We start from the raw sequence: 25,762 nt of genomic DNA, 5'->3' as shown, positions 1-25,762 counted from the left end.
TGATTGCCTTTGGTTTGTATTTTGTTTAAAATATTCCACATTAAAAAAATAAAAAGACTACGGATACATTTCTTGAAGTTGTTATCATTTAAGTGCATTTTGCCAGCAGCACTCTTCTCTACAAGCTTTACTGTTTCAATGAGCTTTCACCGTCCCAGGGCTCAGATGAACGCAGAATTTGGTGCTTCAGTCAGCTCTCATGGGAGCAACCTGAAATACCTCAAAAAGAACAAATGGTATTTCGGAATAAAGCAACCCTGGAGATTGTGCTATTCAAAAAGATGTTTGAAAACAATCTCCACACTCGCTACTAGTGCTGCTGGAAAAATAATACAATATGCCCAGAGAATTCAAAGACAAAAACTAAAACAAGGTTATTCAGATAGAGTTTGTGGATTGAATGCTTGAAGCTCAATGCCTGCCAAAACCAAACTATTCATTTTCATCCCTCCCCAAATGTACACAGAATTTCTAAAAAAAACCCTTATTTTAGAGCTACACTGTTTACATAAACTCTTCCACATAACAAGCTCAGCATTTCTCTGTTTTGAACTTCTCCAGGCATTTAGAATTCTGATTAAGACATCAGTGATACAGGAGCAATGACAAATTCATCTACATTCTTATAATTACAATACTGATTGCCTTAAAAAACATTATTTTACAATTTCATTTCTAACTTTTAAAATTATTTTCATTACTATTAAGTAATGAGTAATTAAGTAATTAGACTATTTATGGTGCACTTTAATAAAGATGCTTACAGGCCTTATAGGATTGTTTTTTTCTTCAATGCCTGAAGGGTCAAAATAGTCTACAAGAAGTGAAAAAAATCAAAGATTATGCTGCAAAAGCCATGTTAAACCCTACCACATCTCTAGTTTCTCCATGCTGAACTCTTTCGATTACCTTAAGTAAAGCGTAATAGACCTCAAAACACTGAACGTAGGAGCTTCACTGTTAGGGAATTGGCATTTGAGCAGACAGCAAAGCTTAGAACTGCAAATTTAGCATCTTCCCCGCTTCTTCCTACTCAGACATATGATACATACCCTCAATATGTTCTATACTTACATAATTAGACTTTTGTATGTAGTTAAACAAACTGTTGCAAGTGTGCTGCAATCACAAACATTTGGAGTAGTTTCAGTTTGTAAAAACTGGACTGGAAGGTATTTGTATGTCTTATTTTAACATGAAGCTGTCACAACCCCCCCAACCCCCAACCAAACAACCTCATACCTCGCTACAAGATGCCACTGCTCTGTGTAAAGGTGTCAACCATTTGCTGTCTTTGGCATTAACTCTAGCTCCTGTAACAAAAAAATAAAGAGAAATTGATAATATAATCACAGAAAAAAAATATTCTCAAGTACAGGGATAGAAATATTAGAAAATAATCACTCTAGGTTGCTTAATACAGCAGAGTGCCCCAAATGGGAATGGATTCTTTTCTCCAAACTGAAATGCACGCCCTAAGAAAATTCTTATCACTGCAGCTGCAATACTCTTCTAAAATGTATTCATCTTTTTATACTAGGTAATCTGTATTTCCAAGTGCACGTGAGAGAACCGCTGGATAAGAAAGAACGAATCCTTGCCTCCATTCAGCAACAAAAAAAAATCTCTGGCTTTCCTACTATAGCTGAGATTTTCCATTAAAATAGCGAAAGAGGCTACATTTATTCCCCAGGCCTCCAGTTTCCTTGCGATGGGTCACTTTGCTGCCTAAATATATACAGAGGGGTGCTTCTTCTTCTACCGCGGGGATTTGGGAACGGAGTTCCTCTGCTCTACCGTGCTGCTTAGCCCACGCCAGCAYCTCCCGTCCCCGCTTCCAACAGCTCGACTGCAGCAACTGCACCTCCCGGCCACTGACAGGACACCCAGGAAACGGCCTGCTGCGCCACGAAGGAAGCTGCGCAAATACTTGTAAGACACGCAAGCCTGGTTTTATTTTATTTTTCTTAAAAGGAAAGAAGAATTTGGGGATTTTTTTTTCTTTYCCAAAGGAAGCAACTGAATTATCTCCCACCTCCCAGGGAACTTCAACAAGCRAGAAAAGGCTTAATGAATTTTTAATATACTGTATTTACGTACGCCCAGAGAGAGCGAGCGACCGAAGAGCGCTGCGAGGGGAGAAGGCTCAGAGGAGACGGGCAAGGCGAGGTGCCCAGGCAGCGCGGAGCGGCGCAGGCAGCTGCCTTTACCTCGACCCAGGGCGGGCCGGAGGCCGACCGCTCCTCTCCGCGAGCAGCCACAGACTGGGAGTAACTATTTCTTCCCGAGCTGATCCAAAAAACGTGACCGTCTCTCCGAGACAGCCAGACCAGCACGGGCGAAGTGCACACGTCGCTCAGCCCAGAGAGTCTAAAACCTCAACAACTAACGAATTTTGAGGAGAGCAGCAGGCTGGAGCCGGCTCCAACCCACGTATCCCTCCGCGGCGACCGGGGACGCCCGGCGTCGTGACGGTGAGCGCATTGCAGAGCCCGGCAGAGCGAGTCACGTTTGTGTCGTGACTGAACCGTACAAGCGTACGTTGAATTGTGATTTCAGTATATTGCTGTATCACTCTGCTAAATCAAAAATCCAGTGTAACATCCAATATCTTCAAAGTAAACTTTTATATTAAACATTGCACTCTCCGTGCGCGTGGCATATCTAAAGGAACCTGGTCAGAGAGTACTGGACTCCGAGAGAGAAAGACAGTATATACAATTWTATTTAAAAGTACATAGTATATAAAAGTAACTTTCTAGGTTTTCATACATCTTAAATTGAAAATTTATCCATCTTTATTCGAAMACTAATGTTTTTCTTCCACAAGAGACAGAATTTACAGAGATGYGATTGCTTATTAGACAAAATGTTATGTTACGTAATTCCCATTTGAGTATTTTCTCTAACTTCTGTTTTAGGCGTTCTGGAAGTCTAATAAAAAGATATCACCTCTCAACACTCGCCTTGCCCTGATCATACTCCAATCACAGTAAACTCCCTCCTCTGCTTAATAGAGAAATTTTCCATTTAACTGAAAACCAGTAGTTACTGGAAAGTTCCAACAAAACATCCTGCGCAGCTCAARAACACGCACGCAAGCGGACGTCTTYCACAGACAGAGCTCAAGTGAAAAGAGTTCCTAAATGGCCCTAGAATTGTCTTGTAAACGTTGGTGATCTTTCCCAACAGGCAACAACCTGAGTGKAATCAGTAATTAAGAACATAAACAACATACGATACATCAGACATACAAATCTGTAGTTATTTTTGTTGTCTTCCACATTATTTTTTTTAACCACACCTTATTTTTAGCTGACAAAAGCAAGAGCCAAAATGATGGTCAACTAGACTTTGGATCTACAGCCAACCATCAAGAAATGAGGACTATCACAGTCTATCTGATTTCTATTTCTAGAAATAGAAAAGTGCTATTATCCAAAGTCTTTCTCCTATTCCTTTTGTAGCAGTCCATAAGTGGTATGCTACATTTGTAAATTAGAAAACATAGTACAGTAAACGGAAAAAAACAGCAGATACCCAGAAAAAGGAGAAGATTAAATAAGAAAAAAGGAAGAAGCCCTAACCAAATAAAAAAGTGATTTATTGCCACTAGCAATCCWTAAAACTAACCACCAAAATGCAAATAAATAATCTGACAGTATCACTGTCTTGACATGCAGTTGTCTTCAGTTTATTTGCCATATGTCAATTGGATTGTAAAAGCATATAAAGCTTTAAATAAAACCAAGATTTCTATAGTAGGGAAGCACCTGTGCTAGGAAAAATTGAACACGTAGGGAAGCTTGCATAATACAAACTTTATGAAAACCAAAGCATATTAGGTCAATAAAAATCTGGAATATGATTTAGTTAACAGACTTGGTGAGATAATCCATGTAACTAATATATTAGCAAGAAACAAAGTGCGCATTTGTAAACAAGAAACAAAGAACAAACTTGTTTTTAGCTCCAAAAGTGTAAGACCAACTTTCTAGTATCATTTGGATAACACAGAGGAAAAGAGGGGACTCTAAGATTTCAGCACGCTTAGCTCTGGAGCAAATAAGAAATAGAGCAAAAGACCTCAATGTGAATAAAAGGAAGGGTAAAGTAGAAAGCTCACACAGAAATAAGAGAAAAAAAACAGATAAACTTACATTAGAAAAATAAATAAAAATTATTCTAGTATGGAAAAAGGTTAAGAAATGCAATAAAATATCAGCAAGATGCAGATATAATACAATCTTCAGTTGACTCAAACACATGAAGTGAAATCTGATTAAGGAAAAAAAAACAGCAGAGAGGAACAGAAGTCATAACACTAGAGTAAGTATAGAGTAACAGAAATCATAACACTAGAATAAGTAGAAGAGAAGTAGCAAGTAGCTGACAAAGTTTACAATTTCTCAGAGAGGCTCCTAAAAGGAGATTTAATGCCTTCCGGATGCAGATTAAAAAAAAAAAAAAGTCTAAAGGAAGAGCTAGACACACATGTTCTATTAGTTTTCCAGATACAAATTTCTTTACAACATTTTAAAGCAAAGTACTATTTGGAATTAAAAGAGTTACTTGGTAACTCGTAAGCAAGGCTGAGATAGGAGTACCAGCACATCCAGCAAATGGGAAAAAGGCACTTTTCTACTGCAAGAAAGGAGCAGTTACCAAAGTCCCAGAGAGAACATGCTCAGAGATCAAGTTGTGTTTGTGGGTTCATCTAAGTCAGTCACTGACATTTCTGCTAATTAAAGTCTAAAATAGCATCAGAAGAGAGTACAAGTAAATACAAAAATATACTGTACAAGAGGTTATCCAGTGGTAAGTTAATCAAATTTGCTAGGACTTAAAGAAAATAATAACTGAAAGTGTCTTTTATTTTTTGGATAATTATGGGTTTATTTCTTACCAGAATCACCTGAAGAAATCTGAAGCAATACTTAAAAGTAATATGGCCCTCTCAAAAAGTTCTAATGCTGAAAAAATGAGCAAAAATCCTCCAACAAAATACCCCCTAAAAATCTAAACAAAGTATCCCCAAACTCYACCTCCATAAGTGATCTTCCACACAGCAAAGAAATAAGAAATCCTAGGCGCAGGACAGCCCATATGTCTCTCTCAAAAGAAAAAAAAAAAAAAAGGAAAAAAAAAAGTAACATCTAGACTCTAAAATAAGACATCATCTTTCAAATACGCAAAACATTTATAGATTCTCTGAAAAAAAGGAAAAAAAATAAAAGCTTACTTTTAACAAAAGATCTAAATCTCTGACTAACCTACATAAGAAAGAATTAGCAAGTTTACTTTTTCACACTGGCAACAAACAACTCTTAGATGAGTTCCAAAGTTGTTAGACCAAAACACACAATTTTAAAGTGGTAATTGGAACAAACCAACTACAAAAAATTACTTATGCATTATTAATGTATGAAGGCTGCAGGGATCAGGAGACCTGCAGCTCTAAATACATTGAACAAAAGAATATCTGAAATGAACATGAAAGATACTTTTGTCTTTAAATATCTCCAAAAAGACATGCTGCCAAGAACGATTTAAATTTCACAGAACAGCTTCTCTAGTCTTGTATCTGAGGCCATTGCCCTCCACTGGGCTGTTCTTTACTCCTTAGCACATGATCTTGGGAAAATATTTCAGTTCCTCCCTCCCCCTTTCACTACTCCCCATGAGRCATGAAGCTCCCTCAAACCCAGCACACTGATATCCTGCAACACTGCTGAATTTTACAACCTTGACAGCGTAAAGCTCTATCTTAGATCTTTGCAAATAGATTTTAGAAAATATATTACACCTTTGTTGAGTATCTTTTGCACTCAGCAATTTGCTTAAAGATGATTTGAATATGTGCATGCATACACAATATCACTGATGCAAAATGACCTCTGTGAAGCTGTACCTGCACTGTGTTAACCGCAGCACTTCTCACCTTCTGAACACGTTCAGATACAAGCTGCGTAGCACTTTACTCTTTCATAGGGAGGGGTAGCATAATTCAAATTATGTTAAGAAAAGACTGATCTTCCCTTTCTCGGTAGATTTGGCCTTAAAACTTCAGAAAAGCTGGACTTTTACTGTCATTGATGAGACAGGATCTTCCTTCAGCATTTAAACCTGTTAATGCTATTTTAACCTCTTCAAGGACCTATTACTGTCCTCTATTAACAGTTGATACACTTGTTTAAACTGTTCAAATATTTTACCTTAGGGTGAAATTTCTTTTATTCCACTAATTCTGCAGAGCTTGTGGAAGAATGTTTTGGAGGCTTTCCAAATGAGATATCAAATGCAGTACTAGTCACAAATAACCATCGTCTTTGCTTGAAATTCCAAAAAAACAAATATATATATATATATATATGTATATATATATATATGTATATATAAATGATACTCCCCAAAACGGCAGAACAGCACATTACAAGTATTAACCAACTGACTTTTCTGTCTTGGTGCACTCTTCAACTGAAATATTAACCAAGGTCTTTCCTCATCACCAGCTTTGCTAGCACAATCAAATAATTTTGCCCATCTAGGCAAACCTGAAACTAGAATGTTTTCCTCTTCAAAATGGGAAGCGTTAAAAATTCTTTTTCCCTCCTCATCTCCCTTCAATGTTAAATCACATTTTACAAAGTTGCATTTATAAAACCGACAATTAGAAGAAATGTTTTATTTAATAAATCTAGCAGAGCAGCTACTGAAACCCAGCTGTGTTTGCTTTTAGAAAATTCATTTTCCAAGAGACACATTTTCCAACTGGCTACATGCACTGATTTACAGTATGGTCCTGGAATCTTTAATTAGATCAGTCCCATATCTGGCAGTTGCACATTTAAATGCCATCATCTCCCAACATCTGCATGAATGCTTCTGCAATCCAGTGTTACTTTCCTGATCTCATTACCCTTACATCTGAATAAAAGCTGGCGTCTCGTCCCTTCTGCCCTTCAAGACATGCAATGAGGGCCTGAGCAGGAAATGTTGTAAGGAACAGCCACACAACTCCTTCTTCATCCATCAAGTGTCACAAAGTTATATGTAGCTGTAATTCATCACATCATTTTTTTGTCATCTTTTTGCCATGATCCTGTCTTCCTGAGGTCTACATCAGAATCGTTCTAATTTGTACACTCCCTTAGAAGATTGATTTACTTAATCCCCACRTTACTTATACACCACTAGTTAGAAAAGAAATACAATGGAACTGACATGACATTTCCATCTTTACTCACAGTACTAATTTAAAGTGTTGAATTGCTTTCCACTGCTCTGTGTGTAGTCTGTGTTTTTAGGCTGTCAGGGACAGAATTTTCCCTTATTATTTCACAAGATGTGCTAGGGATTGCACAATATTACAGTGTAAGCAAATAAAGCAAAGGTGGTTRCACTCATACAGACACCTATACTCAGTATTTAAAAGCCTGAAAAATTGTTTACTTAGGAGTAAGAAATGTAAATAAGGGTTTTTTTGTTGTTAGGTTTTTAAGATGAAATCTAAACTTTGCCTATTAATGATCAGTATGTTAAAATACTTTCAGGAATGATCTTTGCAGAAATTAGGAAGAACCTCAGTATAAATCATTTAGGAAAAATGACAGTTCATACTGTAACTGGATTCTATTTAATGATTTTCCCAAGGACTAGTATTAGCTTAGGAAGTTTTCCCCCTTCAAAATGATCAATTTTTACCCAGAGAGGAAGGCCCTGCAAGTACTTAAGGTGGCAGACAGAAATTCTCAGACTATGCAGTGGAATGAATAGAGAAGAAAAAAACTCTTTCTTAAATAGAAAAATATGTAAAAATTCAAGAGGAGGTAAAGTTTGTAAAGTAAAAAGACTTCAAGAATGAATTGAAACAATTAGTGATAGAAAGCTAGGTTAACTTTCCCTTGAAAATTTGGAAATATGTAAAATTATTGCTGCAACAATAATGAATATGACTTTATTAAGGGGAAGCTTCCCAATATTAAGAAACTAAAGCTCTAGTASAGGATCTATAGAGCAGCAAAACAATCAGAGGGAGAAAAAAACTGGGGCATCTTTTGATCAATTATAGTGTTGTTTCTATGAGATATAATAAATACAATGTTGTCCTCTCAGTGTATATATACATCTTTTAATTAAAGAAAACTCACATATATGCTTACTATAAAAGGAATGGGTGGGCAGGAGAACCTCACACAATTAAGGCAAATCTATCCTCCAATACTTTACTGCCAGGTAAAAATAAAAAGTTAATTTCCTACCAGAACTGAACAGTTTTTGCCATGTCTACTAAATCCACTCCCTCCCAGAATTCCATATTTCCAAGAATAACACGAGTTTATCAGACAYGTTGAGCTAGTGAACTTTTCTACATTTTTGTAAGCCAGCCTCCTCCTCCCTCCTTCTCTCTCTCAAAGAAAGGTTAAAGAGCATGTTAACTACTTTCTTCCCAGCCACTGACTGTTACTGCTGCCAGAGGGAAGTTAAGACAGCTGTGAACRGAAGACAGCAGCAGCAGCTAACGTTATCGCTAATGGCACAGGAAGTGGCTTGTAAGATAGAATCTGTGTAAAAGGATCCCCTGTGAACCCTCTTCCATTTGGGTACATTTGCTAGCCCAACAATTTCTCCTATATTTTTACAGTCGTAGCCTTTTAACAGCTGAACCGCATGACTGTTATTGCACGGACTTCCAGTACTTGCATGGTTTCGGAATTAAAAGAAAGAAATAAAGTTTATTTGGGTAGGATGATGTTGTAGGGTCTTTAATAGCCTCCAAAATCTGTCTCGTTGTTATTGCAATAATAGCTTTCCAGCATCTRCATGATTCTTGCATTTTCCAGCTGACCCAGAGGAAAGCATAATAAACACTCCTCAGCTGCCAAACCTTAACCGGGCTGTGTTTGACCACACGCTCGTGTATGCTGAGCTCCACGCAGTGAAAATCAGTTTTGACTGCATGGATGTCATACGATTCAAAATATAAATTAACACAACATATACAAGATATTTTGGGTTAAGCAAATGAAAATGTGTTGTTAGYATTTACCTGTCAATGCAACTAAATCTATTGAATAGAAATACGCTTATTTTCATGAAGTGTGCTGAGTTCAATCAAGGTACTAATAAGTATATTTTAAAGAAAACACATGAAAAACTTACTAGTCAGCAGAATACGATCTGGGATCGCATTAATCTGCCCTGTTTCTCACATGTCCGTTCCCTGCAGAATAGACTCTGATGGCATTAAGAAGAAATTCTAGGATACTACTCATATCATGTAACATTAATTGCGTAAAATATAACTCACTGTATCAGGAACAGAAAAGTAAAGCCACAAGTAAGGATTTGAAATTCCAGTACTCAAGGACAAACGGGAATAATGGTTTTTAAAAAGCTACAACAGTTCACTTGAGAGACTTAACTGAAAGAAGAATTTGATATTTTGCTTACCAGGACTTCTTTGAAAGGACAAGGGGTTGGATTAAACTAACTTTCTGATAGCTGAATGCTAACTTAGTTTAAGTTTTCTATTGAGTAGTAGAAAAGTAACCTAAACTCTTAGGTAAATGAATGCTGAATGCTAAGTTAGCATTCAATTAACTACGAGTTTAAGTTAGATTACTTTTTTACTACTCAGTAGTTTGTCATTAAGCATTTACATAACTAAATTCAGTGCAATTATGCAAGGTAATCATGTATTTATGTATTAGGTTTTGTATTTATAGTTGTACATACATTGTAATCATGCAGCTTTGATAGATGCTATGACTCTATAAAAGTAATACGAAAAAGAAARTATTTCTGAAGTTATGAATCTGAAGCATCTAAAATGTAATTTTTTCCCCATCACTCTGTGATGGGAAACAGCAAGCTTTACAACTTTTATTTATTTACTGTTAATCTCCTTATCTAACAAATTCAGGATTCTATTTGCTTATCTAGCTACAATCTAAAGGGGATGGATACTTGAATATTCACGCTTCCAAATACTATGGGAGTATAAGAATTTGCTAGCAAAATGTTTACATCCTCAGGAGACAAGCTGATAAGTAAGCCAGTAAAAAAGTTTAGTAGTTAATTAGATAAAGACAACAACAAMAAAAAATCCCCCAAACTCAAGCAGTCTAGATATCACACCCCAAATTAGAGTTGCTGAAGCAATTTGCTTCCCTGTTTGCAGTCTGCGTCCAAATTGATATCTTCAACTCCCTTGCTCAGGTGAAAAAATGCAATGAGAGAGGTCCCAGAGCAACCATGAAGTCTGATGGGTGAATAACTCATTCAAATATTTAAAAATTAAATAAATATGCTTGTAAGACCGGAAGTTTCTTCTACAGATGTGTGCAAGTAAGCTGAAACAGATGTATCTTCAGAAAATGCAAAGTGGGTCTTTTGATTATCATAATGTGCTATAAAGTTATCGTACTAGTAATTCAGGATCCAAAATGCATTTCTGAAAGGAACCCAATGAAAGTGGTCTGCACCATCTTAATTCAAATCCTTGTGTAAAYATATTACAATAGGTCAATTATACACAATTTTAACACGCAAATGTATTGTATAAAGGAGKTATTATTAATTTAACAAACTATCTTCTCATTGTTCAAAATGAGGTCTTGCAACACAGCAAACTGTTCAAACCTTGCTGTGGTAAAAGACRTTCTTCATTTGTTCTTCTATGCTCATGTATTATGACAAATTATAACATTATATCTCTCTGCCTCAAAGGAGAGATTTGATCTCCAAATGAATCACAGTGATGAATGTTTCATATTTTTATGAAATGGAGATGATAATAAACTTAACCTCAGTTCCATTCGTATCAATTAAGAGATTGAAGTTAAAATGCACAACCCAAGATTTTTGTTTTGAGACAGCCAGACACCTGATTTCTCAGAGAAATAGCTGGCGCAGTACTTTAGATACAGCTGTGGGTGCTCACACTTCACGAACTACAAGATCTCAAATTCAGGATTTATAAACGAAGACTGAATTAGTGACCACTTTTTAAGAGTCCAGCTTAAGCTGCTTGCATAAGATCATGGATTGCAAGCAAGTATATAGAGATCAATGCCTGAGTGCAACACAGCCTTTCAAATCGAACAGCTTTAACACACAAATAATCCTTTCTCTTCCTGCAATCAATGCCTGCCTTCATTCACTTACAAATGCATCAACAACTGGCATCTGTGCCTCCTTCACTGTACCACCCCGATTCATCCCCTGAGCGGTCCCTCTGCGTGCAACTCATGAAGTAATGCTTCTACAGAAAGATGTGGACATGTAAGTGAAGCCCGCAGCATTAATGCAAGAGTACGGTGAGGTTAGACTGATATTGCCTATACACAGCTTTCAAAGCTTTTGATTTTGCAGTTGTTTAAAATGTTGTTGTGTACAGGTAAATCTTGATTTTATTTTACTAAGTTTCATTGTGTGACATATCAACCCCTCCCAGGCTTCCTGAACAAGTAGCACCCCATATCCTCTCTTCCATGCAACTTTTCAACTTGGGACTATTTGTACAGTTCTAATATCTCAGTTCTTTGCCCCCCCACCTTTGTTCTCCAGTTTTTATAACACTGTTGTCCCAGGCTGTGTGCCTAAATAGCAAGATGAACCTTTCCTCCCCTATCATCCCCCAAACAGGATTTTCTTTCATTGATGCCTTAGGATAGGAGAATTATCCTTTTTCAGGTCTGTGCCTGAGAGAGAGAAAGACTCAGTCACAATTCTGGTAACTGGACTCCATTCACCCAAAGCAGTCAGGAACTGCAGTCTCAGAAGTATGTGACTACAACTTTGCAAAGATTAAGAAATGGTTAATATTTTATCATTGTGAAAACCCCTTAGAAGAGAAATACCTCTTCCAAATCTGAAATTCCTTTTCAGAAGAAAGGGGTCATTATAGATTCCCAAGAATCATCAAAACTTTGTTTTTCTCTTGATAAGGAAAAATAATGTGCTTTTCCTGACCCACCTTATCAGGAACACAGTTGTGCTCTTCTGGAGAAATTTTTCTTATGTGACCTAAAAGATTTTTCAACGTGGAATATTTGAAATGAAAATATATTTTTCTAAGTTATTAACAAATTAAATCACAGTAGCGTAATGAAATCTGTCTAGCAATTTCAATTGAGGTAAGTTTGAAAGTGCCTCTTATAATCTTAACAGTGATATTTCATTAAAGCAAAATTCGTTATTAAAGATGAGGGGGGAAACGAATATCTTGGCATGGGTAATGTATGCCATTAAGCAGCAAGAAGATTACAAAAGTTCTGCTGGATGTTTACAAGTTCTAGTCCTGCTATTTAACCTCAAAGCAGTTCCCTATCATGAACTGAGCCTTGAGCTACTTGATGGGTGGGTTTGTCCAAGGCCAAAGAAAATCTATTCAATGTCTGAGCCCTGAAGTTGTGATTTCAGATTTTGGTTGCAGATGGGTGGGCTTTTTGTTTGTTTTTAAACAGTGAAATGAACTGCCTTACAGGACTTGTATTTGGTCATAGAAATAAAGAGGAAAAAAAGGGGGGAAGTGATTTTAAGTTTTTCAGCAGATGCCAGCTGTGTTCTGTGCATTTAAGCCAACTGGAAAAGATACTGAGAAAAATAATCAACTTTGGTTACCACCTTCCATCTTCATTAATAATTTTTCTGAAAGTCAGTTCATAATAGTACCAAAACAATGTTACTAAAGTCTACCTGTACAAGATAYGCTATTATGTCTTTAAACTGCAATTTTAAACTGCCTAAAGCTATCAAGCTACATATAAAAAAGCTGTAATTGAGAAAGCTTTCTGTGAAAAGTATTTTAGAAGAAAACTACACATTATTAAAACACTGGTAAGTCTGCAAACTAGATTTTCAGTATAAATATATTTACTTAAATTCCTAGGGCATTAAATAACTCAATAAAAAATAAACAAACTAAGACGTACATAAATATTTCTTTGGATGTGCATAGAGGTTTTTTTTCCCCATTAATAGGAACAGAACATACCAGATAAAATAAGTAGTTCAATAATTTCTGCATCTCCCAGATAGGCAGCAGCATGTAAAGGGGTCCTTTTCTCATTATCCTGTGGTAAGAGGGGGGAAAAAAGGTTTTATTTAAAATAAAAAGTATGTTTCAGCATTCTGTATGAGTTATGAAAAAACTGCATAAGAAGTTGCATAAAAATGTATCTTCCAAATAATGTACATTTTATATTTTACAAAACATACTTACTCTAAAGACATGTTAGTCACATTTATCAAGACAAGCAAGCTTCTCCCTAAGTGACAGTTACACCTCTAAAGTCAACTAGCACATTTTCCTCACATACAAATATTCCCAGATGCTCGTCACATCTCAAGAGTAACCCAGTTAGGAATGTCATTCACTTGTCTGCAAAAGCATGGGCTTGATGCTGTCCTGCACAGTAAAAAAGAGGCATCAAGCAGCAACTAGTATGATACACGTTTTCTTTGGAAAGTTAAGAGTTACTTCCCACAGTCATTTTTAAAATAGAAAATTAAAAAGAAGCTGAAGGGAGTAGAGACAAAAAATAAAAATCGAGTTTCAACTGCTTTCTTTACTGTAGATGACCAAAGAGAACATAGAGATTTAATTTATTTTGAAGAAAACACTCTACAGGATGCAAGTAAGAACCAACACTTTTGATTAGTTCAGGCTGATCTACTATCATTTTGAAGGTACAAATGAACTCAAGTGTGCATAAGATATATTGATGAAGATAACATTCACTTTTGAAAGACCAGAGCAAAATATTTCTCTAATCTTTTAAGGATTAGTGTCAATTACTGTGGATCAGCATACTGCTTAAATAGAAAAATAAGGCAGTGCAACTTTCACATCATGGGGAATAATAAAATAAATAGCTGAACAACAGAAATCAGCCAATTTGCTCTTATGGGGCAGGCTGCAGAAAAATTAAAAAAACTGACCAGCGGTAAACATCCTGCTTCCGGCCTAAGCCTCTTCTAGATTTCTAAATCTTTTCAGTAAAATTTCAAACATATGGGGGAAGGGAGATAATAAGCACAGGGGAATTTTATGTGACAAGACATTTCTATTAATATAATCGTTGTTAAAACCGTGATAAAACTAACACACATTTTAGTCGACGTTCAACCATGAAGAGTGTCCTTTGCCAAACTAATCTTCCTCAGGGGAGCCCTATTAGAACATGACCATTCTGATGTTCTTTGAAATTTCAAAAACTAGTTCAGATATACACTCTCACCAGACTAAGGTATATTGAAGAGCAATTCTGATTCTGTGCCTCCAAAAGAGAAACCTTCAGGTTCTTGAGCTTTCAAAAAAGAGCTTGCAGTATACCAGGAAAAAGAAAATACAAGTTTGTGACAGGAGAGATCTGAGAGCAAAGGCAGAATTAGACTTAAGAAGCCACTTCTGAAACGTATAATGAGAAGTTTCAGAACTTGGACTGTTGGGGGGGGGGGGGGGGAAGAAAGAAAAAAAGAAAAAAGAAAAGAAAAAAGGCTTTTTTCCCCCTGGCAAAAAGAAACTGCCTTACTCACTGTATAATCCCTTTCTGCAAAAGTCCAAGTTATATATTCACCACCATTACCAGTGTTTCCAAACTTCATTTTTCCAATTACTCACAGGTAATCGAAAATTGGGGGGGGGGGCAAACCTGCCACTGATGTAGTCTGAATAAAGAATCGACACGACTTGTTTTAACACCCTGCAAGTGCCTTGCAGTACAAACTACTTGCCAGGATCTGCATCATTTGAGTTTTAAAAGCTTGTGACAAAAACAAACGATCACCGCCTGGCACTCGGAAGCTTGCAATCTAATGGAGGAAAAATAAAAACGGAGACACTGACAGGAAGCTCACGGGAAAAAAGCAAGACTCCTTAAGCATATTCCTCAGCCTAAGCGATCGCTGGCCAGCAATTAAAGGTAGTTTTCATTCATCTCATCTGGAGGAGCTAGGCTACTGCAGCTATCTGATAATTTGCAGCCTCATTTAAGTCTTTTTGATAACACCAAAGGACCTAYAAACCTACAGTTTGAGGAACACAGACCTTTCAACTGAGAAGATGAGTATCATGACATTCTCTCAGCTTCRCTGTAGGATTACCGTTAGCAAGGATGGGTCCTGCACAAATCATTCTGTACAGAAAGTTTTCTTTTAATAACACGAGTAAAAACCACACTCCCCACTTGAAGGGCAAAGAATTATCAAGATTTTCATCACATCTGGTGTCTTTCTTAACATATCAGTGACAAAAGCCACGCTAGTTCTGTAACTCATTGCAGGTCTTCCAATAAAATGGGAGAGGAATGGGAGTTGTTTGGTTAAAAAAAGCTTATCACTGGCACCCAAGTATCTTTTCCTAATATATCAGTGGTCCACATTTCTGGTAAATCCAAGCCATTTTCCCCCAAAACTCCAAACTCAACTAACGGCAATTGCTGAACATCCTGAAACTGCCCAAGTACAAAAATGGAAACAGCTCTAACAGTGGCAGCGTTTTCACTTGAGAGCCTCTGTATTCCCAAGCTATGCGTTTCTAGTCATGCAAAAACGTCAGGTTTGCTGCTCTAAGGCCGACAGTTCAAAAATACTCGAAAGCTAACTACCAGTGCTGCAGCAGGGGGCACACGCTGGAAACTCAGGGTTTCCCTGCTCCCCGCTGCAGTACGTACGCAGCAATACTGTACGCACAAGGCTGGGAGAGACCTCCCTGTGCTGCGGCACCAGGGCAGCTCTGCCGGGACGCTCACGGCTTCCCGGCTCCCGCATGAGCTCCACGGCTGCGTATTCCCACAACCCGCAAACCAASCCCGGGCAGCAAGAACTCGGCAGGAAGCGGGTGCTTTTGGTGAAGGCCCGGCATTTTTTCGGTTTCACAGCTGTCACTTTTTGATGCTTCCAAACTTTTTTTCTTTTTAATTAATGTGTCTGCCAGAAAGTTTTTGGTTTAGTCCAAACCTTATTTTCAGAACTTCGTAGAAAAATCAGAAATTCTGCATTGAGCAAGCCTCAGCAGTATGTATAAGCCTTGTCTTCCATTAAAATAAAATCTGTTTTAAGTCTTCCATTTTATCAATGAATTTTAACATAAACTCCATGTAAAAAATTAAGACAATTATGCATGCTTCTAAAATACTCCTATACTGATCTTAACTACTCTAAATTAAAAAAAAAGAGTAATCATTTGATCAACATGCAATACACTAATCAAGCTTTCAGGTTTAATATGCACCTTCGCAAACAGAAGGCCTTGCAGTATTGAGGTATCATACTAATATAAACACTGTCTCCAGCAGGGACTACTGCTGTTTCTTTAATTGATAATCTTATCTTGTGGAATGCTTGTTTTAGTGTCCTTTAAGGGGTTTTGTAAATTTTAAGTTCCTGCTATGCAGAATATAAAATCTAACATTTTTTGTACTATTTAACTCCAAATACTGCATTATTATTATGACAGCCTTTAAAAGGCAGAAGAAAGAAACGTAAGTGCTTCGCTATCTTCATTTTCCAATTTGAAAAGGAACTACCCAAAAAAGTGCAAGGTGAATGTATTATATTCCAGTAGAAACAGCAAAAATTTTTTACATACCTAATAAGACACTCCAAATTCTAGATAGCAGTCAATGCTGCTAACTAATTAAAAAATGAATAAAAGGGTTGGGGCCTTAAGGAATCCATATTCAGCATGGCAGCTTTATGCCACATGAAGGCGGGGGGAAGGAAGGGGGAAAAAAATTCATATTTATACACTTCTTTGTTACATGAAAACATATATTCCTTTTATTTTCAGTATTTGCAGTATTTTCATTTCACATGCACATGTCTCTCAAATAATCATTTTACCCACAGATGAGTTCCTGTAAGGACTGCAACGTAAGAAAGCCACCAGAAGGCRGCTTTTTACCCTATTACTACCAAACTTGGGGTTAAAATGACAAGGACAGTTGTGCTAAGAGCTTTTTCATCACTCCCCTCTTGCTTACCAAGGCCTAGAAAGGGGGCAAATCCTCCTTTGTTTCATTTTGCCTTAAATGTTAGCCTTTAGCCACTTCACTGGCTATTTCAGAGATCAAAACTACCATAGATAAATCTAAAACTAAGTTAAACATGCTACATTCAAATCTACCTGTTTTATTAAGTCATAACTGTCCCTTGAGATGTAAGAATTTATTCCTGGTTTTGAGGAGCTATAAACACCTTAAAGACAGGATTCTAATCCCCTCTTTATACATACACATATATGTATATTATATATGTACACACCTAGTACAATTGGCAGATCCTGTCTATGGCTCCCTCAAAGTTTTATTAATGGTTATGTAACTCCTATCTTTTACTGGCCTTCCAAATAATTCAGCAGCTACTGATCTCTATGCTTTGAATTAGAAAATGTTGTGGAAAAAACATGAATCCAACTTCCTCCTTCATAAAAAAACTTGTCTTAACCTACTTGCTTTACAAATCCAAGTTTTATAACAACACTTTCAAATACTATTTTCAGGTCATACTTTCATGATCACACTTACAAAATACCCTTTAATAGGTGTTTTCTGCTGTATCACTTGCCAGCTGCCTGTTTTAAAACCATCTGTTCCTGGCAGAAATCAATCCCAAACACATAAATTTAAATCTTGAAAGTGTTTTAATTCTTACATAACTTGTAATATCTTTACCAAATATTTCTTTTAAGAGAAACTTTAAAAAGAGAAAATCTTTTAAAGATGTTTTCCCATGTAACACTTCACACTTAGTCTATTTACCTAGGAGATTTGGAACTGGGTGTATTCAAACAGCATGATTTGTGGCAACTCCTGGGTTTATATATAATGACTAAAAACACAATTTTAAAATATTTCCAATTCTTTGAAAAAGTCAAGTACCRTAAGGGTCTCTTCCAACATGAAATCACCACTGCTGAACTTGAGATTCATTAGAATAATAAATTTATTTGTAATTTTTGCTACAAATTTTAGAATTAATGCTTTGTAAGGTAGAATAACTTCCTTTTCTATACAAATATTTTTTGTTCTTCCACACAAAAAAGAACATAATCAAAGTGTTTGGTTTTTATGTTCCAACTCTAAACTTCAAGAAGTTTAGTTTAGGTACCTAATTCTGTCATTAGGGCCACTGACTCTCTGAAAGTATGTGCAGCCACAAAGTGAAGACTTACAACTGATTTTCAAATTTTATTAAGTCATGTGTTTTTATTATTGTCAACTGAAAAAAAGAGAGAGATCAAGGATTTGGCTTCAGAACTGGTAAATCTATAATGAATAAATTAATTTCTGTCACTGCCTTGGGCATAATTTATCTGCTATTTGTTTGGATTTTTTTTTTAGTGTTTCTTAGCTCAATTTTCAAGATAATGTTCCTCAAATTACTGTATCATTAGCTCCATAATTAGAACACAGAAGTCAAAGTTGTCATAAAAATATCAAATTTCTAACTGGCATTGGATAACTTAAACTTTTAAGAAATAGCAGAATTGCTTTTTGTCCTCAGATTTCAAATTTTAGGTGTAGCTCCATATAATGAGTGAGTCTATTGTAGCAGGCTACAATAAGGTCTCTTCAGCATGCTTTAAAAGAACAAGAAAGTAAACTGCTAACCACGAAAATCATATAGATAACACAGCTAACAACAAAATAGTCTTTGAAATCAAATAACGGGTACATGACAATTTGAAGAGATTAGATTCTTCATGCTAAATCAATTAATTTCTTGAGCTAATACTCGTATTACTGTTTTAATAAACTACTGTGTTGTATTCAAAAGAAATATTCTTTGAAAGCCCACTATTACAAGTCCTTTAATAACACATCCTCTTTATGCCATCTGTTCTGACAGAACAAATCTTTCTAACCCAATCACAGAAAATTGAGGAGAAATCTTTGACCTTTTATTCCTTACAACAGCAGTGCCCAACTACTCTAAAGACCTTATCTTGTAGAGGAAGAGAAATTTCAGTAGTGCTAGGAAGGAAGGTCACCTCAGCTATAAGCTGCTGACAACCAGTGTTCTTTCTAGCTAAGATCTCTAGCACCAGTTACGTGTCAGACGCTCTCTTTCACTTGATTCCAGATAACGATAAAATACTGTCACGCTATGTATAAAATTGCTAAACCATTTGCTTTGTCAGCACCGTTGTAGCTTTCAGAAACCTTAAAATAAAACAAAAAACACCCACACAATAAAAGACTCCAGTTTACTGTTAGGTATATTCCAGGAAAAAAAAAAAAAAAAAAAAAGTATCAGAAGAGAACTCCAACCTGGAAAAAGATCACGAGACAACTGTTTTAGGGAAATATCCGTGAATACAGTAAAGTAGTTCTTCGAGTGTTTCTATATACACAAAAATCCCACTCTAAGTGCGCATGTTCCTCAAGAGCACAAGCTCACCATTTTCTTAACTGTCACAAAAAAAAAAAAAGGACACACAATGTGTAGAGTGACACACAAAAACAACTGGCAAGTAGTCACAGAAGAAAAAGCCTATTAACTACCTATCTGCAAGGAAGACTACAACTTTCCTCTCCAAAATTTGATTTTCCAAGTCCACATAAAAATGCTTAGCAAGCGTAAACAAATAACCCAGAGAGCCATTCAGGTTTTGTACAGGGCACATTTCAGAAATGCTGAAAAACTTTCAGAAAACTTTCAGAAAATTTCTAGAGAGCGTAGCGAACAGAGGCAGCAGTTTGCACAGCAGTGTCTGGGCTCTGCTTAGAACTTTTGGGGACCTTGTTGGAAGTTGTGGGGGCTTCTAGAGACCCCTGAGCAGCTAAAGGGTGATTCTGCTAACAGGAAAGGGGAGCTGGGCAAGGACAACTACAGGAGGCCTTAACTGCTCCTGGGAGAAGCTCTAGCTAGGAGCAGCCGCTGCTAAGGAGCCCTCTTGGTTGCCTCTGATTAGAGGGAGTCGGGGCCTTTGATCCAGGTGGCCCTTGACTGGGTGGGACAAGCACCCTGTGAGTCAGTGCTAGGGAGAGCCAGCTGTGTGTGAGCCAGGCCTAGAGCACAGCTCSCAGGCTGCAGGGAAGAGAGAGCAGATGCAGCAGTTTGTGCAAGAAGGCACCTTTGCTTCCAACCTTAGTAGTGCCCTCTTCCTCAAACACGGTCATGACACGCTGCAAAGCACATCTGCCTGTAGCTGTTGGAGTCCCTGCATCAGCTGTGTCAGAGGCTTTGACCCAGACAGCCCCTCTGGCAGCAGATGCAGCTCTACAGGTCTCGGGCTGCRGGGAGTGCTYGGGGCCTCTCCAGAAGGCCTGGGCTGACAGTCAGCTCTGCTGCAGGAGGTGTGTGACTGTTGTTGGTGAGCTGTGTTGTCAGGCAAAGGAGTTATGGGAGGACATCAGTAGGCTGCATATCATCTGCAAAAATAGGCAGGAGACAGGGCATGCTTGCAGACCATACAGCTCCAGGAGTCCCAGTTCCCCACAGCAGAGGAGCTGCTGGAGGACTCTGTGCTGTGTGAAACGGCGCATCGTAACACTGTAGAAGGCAGCTGGAAGCWGGTCACTTCTCAATGGGAGGAGAAAGGCCCTTACTCTTCCTGAAGACTTGCAATTGGAGAACAGGTTTAGTGCCCTCCAGGCTGAGGAGKGGCTGGGCATGGCTTCAATGGAAGCAACTGAGATGACAGATCCTGTGCAGGAACACCTGGAAGAAGTGGTGATTGTCGTGGTTGACTCCCTGCTGCAGGGGATGAAGGCACCTATCTGACAGCCTGACCTCTTCTCTAGAGAGGTTTGCTGCCTGCCAACAGCTCAAATACGAGGTGTCTTTGAAAGACTGCCAAGGCTTGTCCACGCATTCGACTGTTAACCTCTATGGCTCTTCCAGGCAGGCACTAAAGATAACAAGAGCAAACTGGAAACCATCAAACAAAATTTCAGAGCTCTGGGCACGGTGGACAAGGGTCTGGGAGCCCAGGTGATTTTCTCCTCAATCCTGCCAGTGAGGGGGAAAGATGGGAGAAGGAGTAGACAGATTTGCCAAGTTAACAACTGGCTGCACTGCTAGAGCTGGCAACAGAGTTTGAGTTTCTACAACCCCAGAACCCTGTTTGAAAACACACAATGGGTGGAGAGCGATGGGATCCACCTCGCTAAGCAGGGCATTGCGTGTCTTTGCCAACAGACTGGCCAGCCTGGTAAGGAGGACTAGGTTGGATCAGGGAGGGGGAGCATTATGGAGACAGTCAGCCCAAGTTGGGATACCTCCAGCAGGTGCATGCATATGAGACATGGCTATGGAGGATCCTCTTGCACCCCTCCTGGGAAACATGCATGTTTGATTACTTCTTTGAAATACCTGTATATCAATGAATGCAGCATAGGGAATAAACAGGAGGAACTGGAGATCTGCGTGCAGTCGCAGGGCCATCATTTCACTGCAGTTACAGAGACATGGTAGGATAGCTCGCAAGACTGTAATGCTGTCACGGAGGGCTATGTGCTTTTTAGGGAAGACAGGCCAGGAAGGTGAGGTGGTGGAGCTGCTCTTTATGTGAGATAGCAACTGGAATGTATCGGGCTCTGCCTGGAGACAGGAAGAGCGAATCAAGAGCTTATGGATAAGGATTAAAGGGCAGGCTAACATGGATGACGCTGTTGTGGGTGGTTACAGGCCACCTGAYTAGGTAGAGGAAGTCGATGAGGCCTTCTGCTGACAGCTGGAAGTAGCCTGATGATCACAGGCCCTGGTTCTCATGGGGGACTTCAAGCACCCTGATATCTGCTGGAAGGACAACACAGCCAGGCACAAACAGTCCAGGCAGCTCCTGCAGAGCACTGATGAGTCACTCTTAGACCCAGGAACTTAAACATTAAACTTCAACCTGATCTCTGATCGTGATGGGGGCACCCCATAGCCAGCTAAACTTTCAACCAAAATACTCRAGTAAAAATTTCTTAGTTAGAAACATATACCTAAAAGGAGTAAGAGTTAAAGATTATCTTAATCAAATCAAACACATGGAAGTCTCTTTCCATACTTAGAAAGATACCCTTTAGAGTAATCTTCAAATATGATATTTTATTAAGTCTTTAATTTTCTTTTTTTTAAGAATACAGAGTTTCTCATTTCACCTGCATTCTAATTTTGTAATCCTACAGTCATTCTTATAATTCTTGCTAGTTAGATTTTTATATTCTTATACAGAGTAAGTACAGCCCCTAAGAAAAGCTGAAACTAGGTCTCTATTGTATAAAAATGTGTGTGTTTGTGTGTGTGTGTGTGTGTGTGTGTGAATGTATGTGCCTGCACACGTGTCTGTGTGTTACTTAGACCAAATCAGAGACGCTGGGTTTCCTTGTAAATGAAGTCAGTTGCCTCTTTGTGTCTTTGCAGGACAAGGACCTGAATAATTAAGCAAGTTGTAAGCTACTTGCTGTCATTTTGAGTTCCAGTAATCAAGAATTTGGTGTCTCTTTTTTCACTAACGAAGGCTAGCGAATTTTTCATTCAATATGTTGGACAAGAAAGAGCTATTCTCTACCTCCCGGTAAGATGGACTTGATTTTAACTGTAGTCAAGATATTTTGGATGCATTTTCCTTCTAGTGACTCAGAAGTCAAAACAGAGCAACTTTTAGGGCCAAGGCTATTTATTAAAGTACTAGATCGTCAGGGGCAAAATATCAAAAAAAAAAAAAAAAAAAAATCCGACCCAAATCCCAGAACTCTATAGCATTCAAAGCTATATTCTGTATTAAAATAAATAAAACCTATCCTATGAGGAAGGGAACAAAATAAACGCACCCCTCCCTTCGCTTTCCCCAAAGTGAAGCAAACATTTATTTGGAATCTATGGCAGGAAAACAAACAAAAAAACCCCCAGACTTCCAATTGGAATGCAATTTCTAAGAMGGGAGCAAACTATTAGACATCACTCAAAACTAATTTTTGAAAAGAAAATAGTATGTGAAAACGATGGGTTTTTCATAGTGGCAGTACGATGACGTCAAGCACATTATGTAACATCGCCTGTGCTTGTACAGAAGGTTGAACAAGGGACACTGAAGGTCTTGTCTTACCCTGTAATCTATCTGTAATATATGAGGACACAAATAAGACAAATATGCCAAGAGACAAAACAGTACAACGCAGTCTCTGTTTCTGCTCCACTGACAGATCACACCACAGTAGGTAAGGTATGCACATCTCCATCCCAGCTTAAATCCACCACATTACTTTCGGGCCAATGACACTTTTGTTCAGAAAAGCTGTGTTTGCTGCCTTTTTCACTGCAAAGGCGAGTGTTAGAATGACAACCTACATGTGTTTAATGTAAATCAGATATCTATCTCACAAACTGCACTATCTTGGTGGCAGAAAAAGATACTGTTTTCAAGCTTATGTTTTTAATGTTAAAAACAGTTATTTGGTGCAAGCTTTAACTTTTTGCTTGTGGAATTTGAGATGAACAGCCTCTTAAAGTAAGGTCACCTAGATTCAATGCACAAAGTCCATCTGTTAAGATATCCTTGCGCTATTCGGGACACCTGGCTCAAAGTAGCTTACAAACACTAAAACAATCTTTGCTGACTAATATAAAGTCACACTGTCAGGTAAGAAAAAAAATCAAAATATTTTCATTCTTCAGAATCAGTGTGAGAGAGAACAAAAACAAACAAACAAAAAAAAACCAAAACACACTCAAACCCAATAATAACCCCAAATGAAAACTGGGTGAAAACTGGAAGTCCCAAAATCTATCACAAAAGAATCCCAATAAAATGGTAAGGCTACTACCAAAACTCCTCCAAAAGCGCCAGAAACCTGAGGAACGAGGTAGTTTCTTTTATTTGGACTATTCCTTAAAACAAGCAGACAAGGGAGAAGCTTAGGAACATAGCTGTCATAAGACACTTAAAGAGCTGGCAGCAACCAAAGTAAGACATTTTTTTGAAATCATAGATCACTACTATGTAATGTATTTACAAGTTGCAATGATTACAAATGAGTATCACAAATGTCTACACTTTAACTACTATTTCGTGCAAATAGAAGCTTAAGTGAAATTAGTGACCAGAAAGGACTTTAATACAAGCCCATAGAAAGATCAAGATTTCACAAGCTTGAGATGAAAAAGGTGTAACCCACTATCATCGGCCTGGAAAATTTTGCTCAGACTTCACCATCCAGGTAGGCAGTGGATCTGGACTTTCAGGCATGTGCTTGAGCAAGATCTGTGAGTTGGAAAGCCCTCATTGCAAAGCAGACCTCTAGTTCATCCACGCTCAGCCTTGATGCCAGCATGAGGCTTTCCACAGCTCACAGCCCACTGCTGACAGTCCACAAGAACCTCATCTTTCAGCACTTACAGGATAGCCCCAGAAAATGTAGTTGACAAAAAAGAAACAGTCTTTTTCCAATTTTTGATATACTTAAATATATTTGTAACAAAGAATGGATGTAACTGATCTRTATTTCTTCAGCTTCCATTTCTGGTACTGAAATGGCTGGTTACCTTGCTTAGAGCCTACGTAACAGGGGCTGAACAGTATGTAAGGAACAATTATGTTTATTGACAGCACATTAGATACCCCATCCTAACAGAAGAGAGAGATTTTACTTTTTATAAAATAGAGACAATTGTCTTATTCAAATGTATGCTGTATATGCATTAAGAAATTTCACTCAAAGTTACTGCAAATAATCTGTACTACTATGAATTTACAGTAAAACACACCTATCTTACTAAAACAAGCAATGTGTTTTTAAGGACTGCGTCTACATTGGAAGTTAATGCACATTAAGTCTACAGAGCTTTATTTCTTCTCTGTTCTTTCAGTGAGGATGTTCTGTTCTCAAATACCAATCCTTTGCATGACAGGCACAGCAAGTGCCAGCAGCAACCCCACTAAGCTGTAACTATTCAAGACCTTGCCTCTAGTTTCTGTTTTGTAGAAGCAGCAGCAAATGTAGAACTTCCAATACTCTTTGAAGGTTACAATCTTAAGCAACAAAGTAATATGGAAAATTACACATGATCTACAAAATCTCTGTCACTAAGATAATCATACCAGAGACTCAAACACAAACTTCTTTGAAGCATATTTAAATTTGATTTAATTATTCATGGTCCTCTAAATCAGTGGCAATTTTTCAACATTAAAAGAGTAACAATGACTGAAACAAAACTTGTCTGTCAATTCCACAATTACTGTAAAACAAATTCAATGTACAAACAGTACGGTAAAAACACTGCCATGCAAACAACCAGGCTTGTTTGTCCAGTTTAGCAAACAGCATAATCATATTAGCATAGTGCTAGGCAAGCTTACCAGCCCTGCTGAGAAGCAGAATATATTAGCCAGGGTAGCATACCATACTTTTGGTGCATCTGAAATTTTCAAAACAACATTTCTCATTTGAACACAAGGCAGCACTATAATATGTAAATACAATCTTCATTTAATATGGCATCCTACCTTACTGCAACGGTAATTCTTTGAGAGCTACTGTCCAGACTGTACTTTACCAAGCAGCAGTTTGCTGATACCAGTCAGATAAGCCTTCAGAGGGCTTCCTCGTTCCTTCCCAAACAGCAGCATTGTTCAAATAGAAGCAGCTCAACACATTTGAAAATCTGTTCTGCACAGGTGAAATAGTGTTGTTGACATGAAACAAAATTATTTCTCTTTGAACTGGCAAGGTTCTCTCATAGAGTCTCAACTCCAAAGTAAAATGCCTAATTATACAGTACTGTATTTAAAACACTCTACATCTGTTTCTGCAGCAGA

General features: G+C 37.9%; 1 protein-coding gene across 1 annotated transcript in view; it reads right to left on the bottom strand.

The window, feature by feature from the left end:
• ANKRD28 (ankyrin repeat domain 28) overlaps positions 1-25,762 on the bottom strand; it is an 83,810-nt gene that overhangs the window by 46,464 nt on the left and 11,584 nt on the right. The window contains exons 3-4 of the mRNA XM_085307517.1: positions 13,001-13,079; positions 1,243-1,313 (exon numbers count right to left, since the gene is read on the bottom strand). Coding sequence (XP_085163643.1) covers positions 1,243-1,313; positions 13,001-13,079 — 150 coding nt within the window. The remainder of the gene's footprint in view (positions 1-1,242; positions 1,314-13,000; positions 13,080-25,762) is intronic.

The sequence above is a fragment of the Rhea americana genome, unplaced genomic scaffold, assembly GCF_003343005.1.
Source record: "Rhea americana isolate MKP2758 unplaced genomic scaffold, rheAme1 scaffold_26, whole genome shotgun sequence".
Taxonomy (NCBI): Eukaryota; Metazoa; Chordata; class Aves; order Rheiformes; family Rheidae; genus Rhea; species Rhea americana.
Note: the sequence above shows the minus strand (reverse complement) of the source record. Positions and strands in the feature narration are given on the sequence as shown.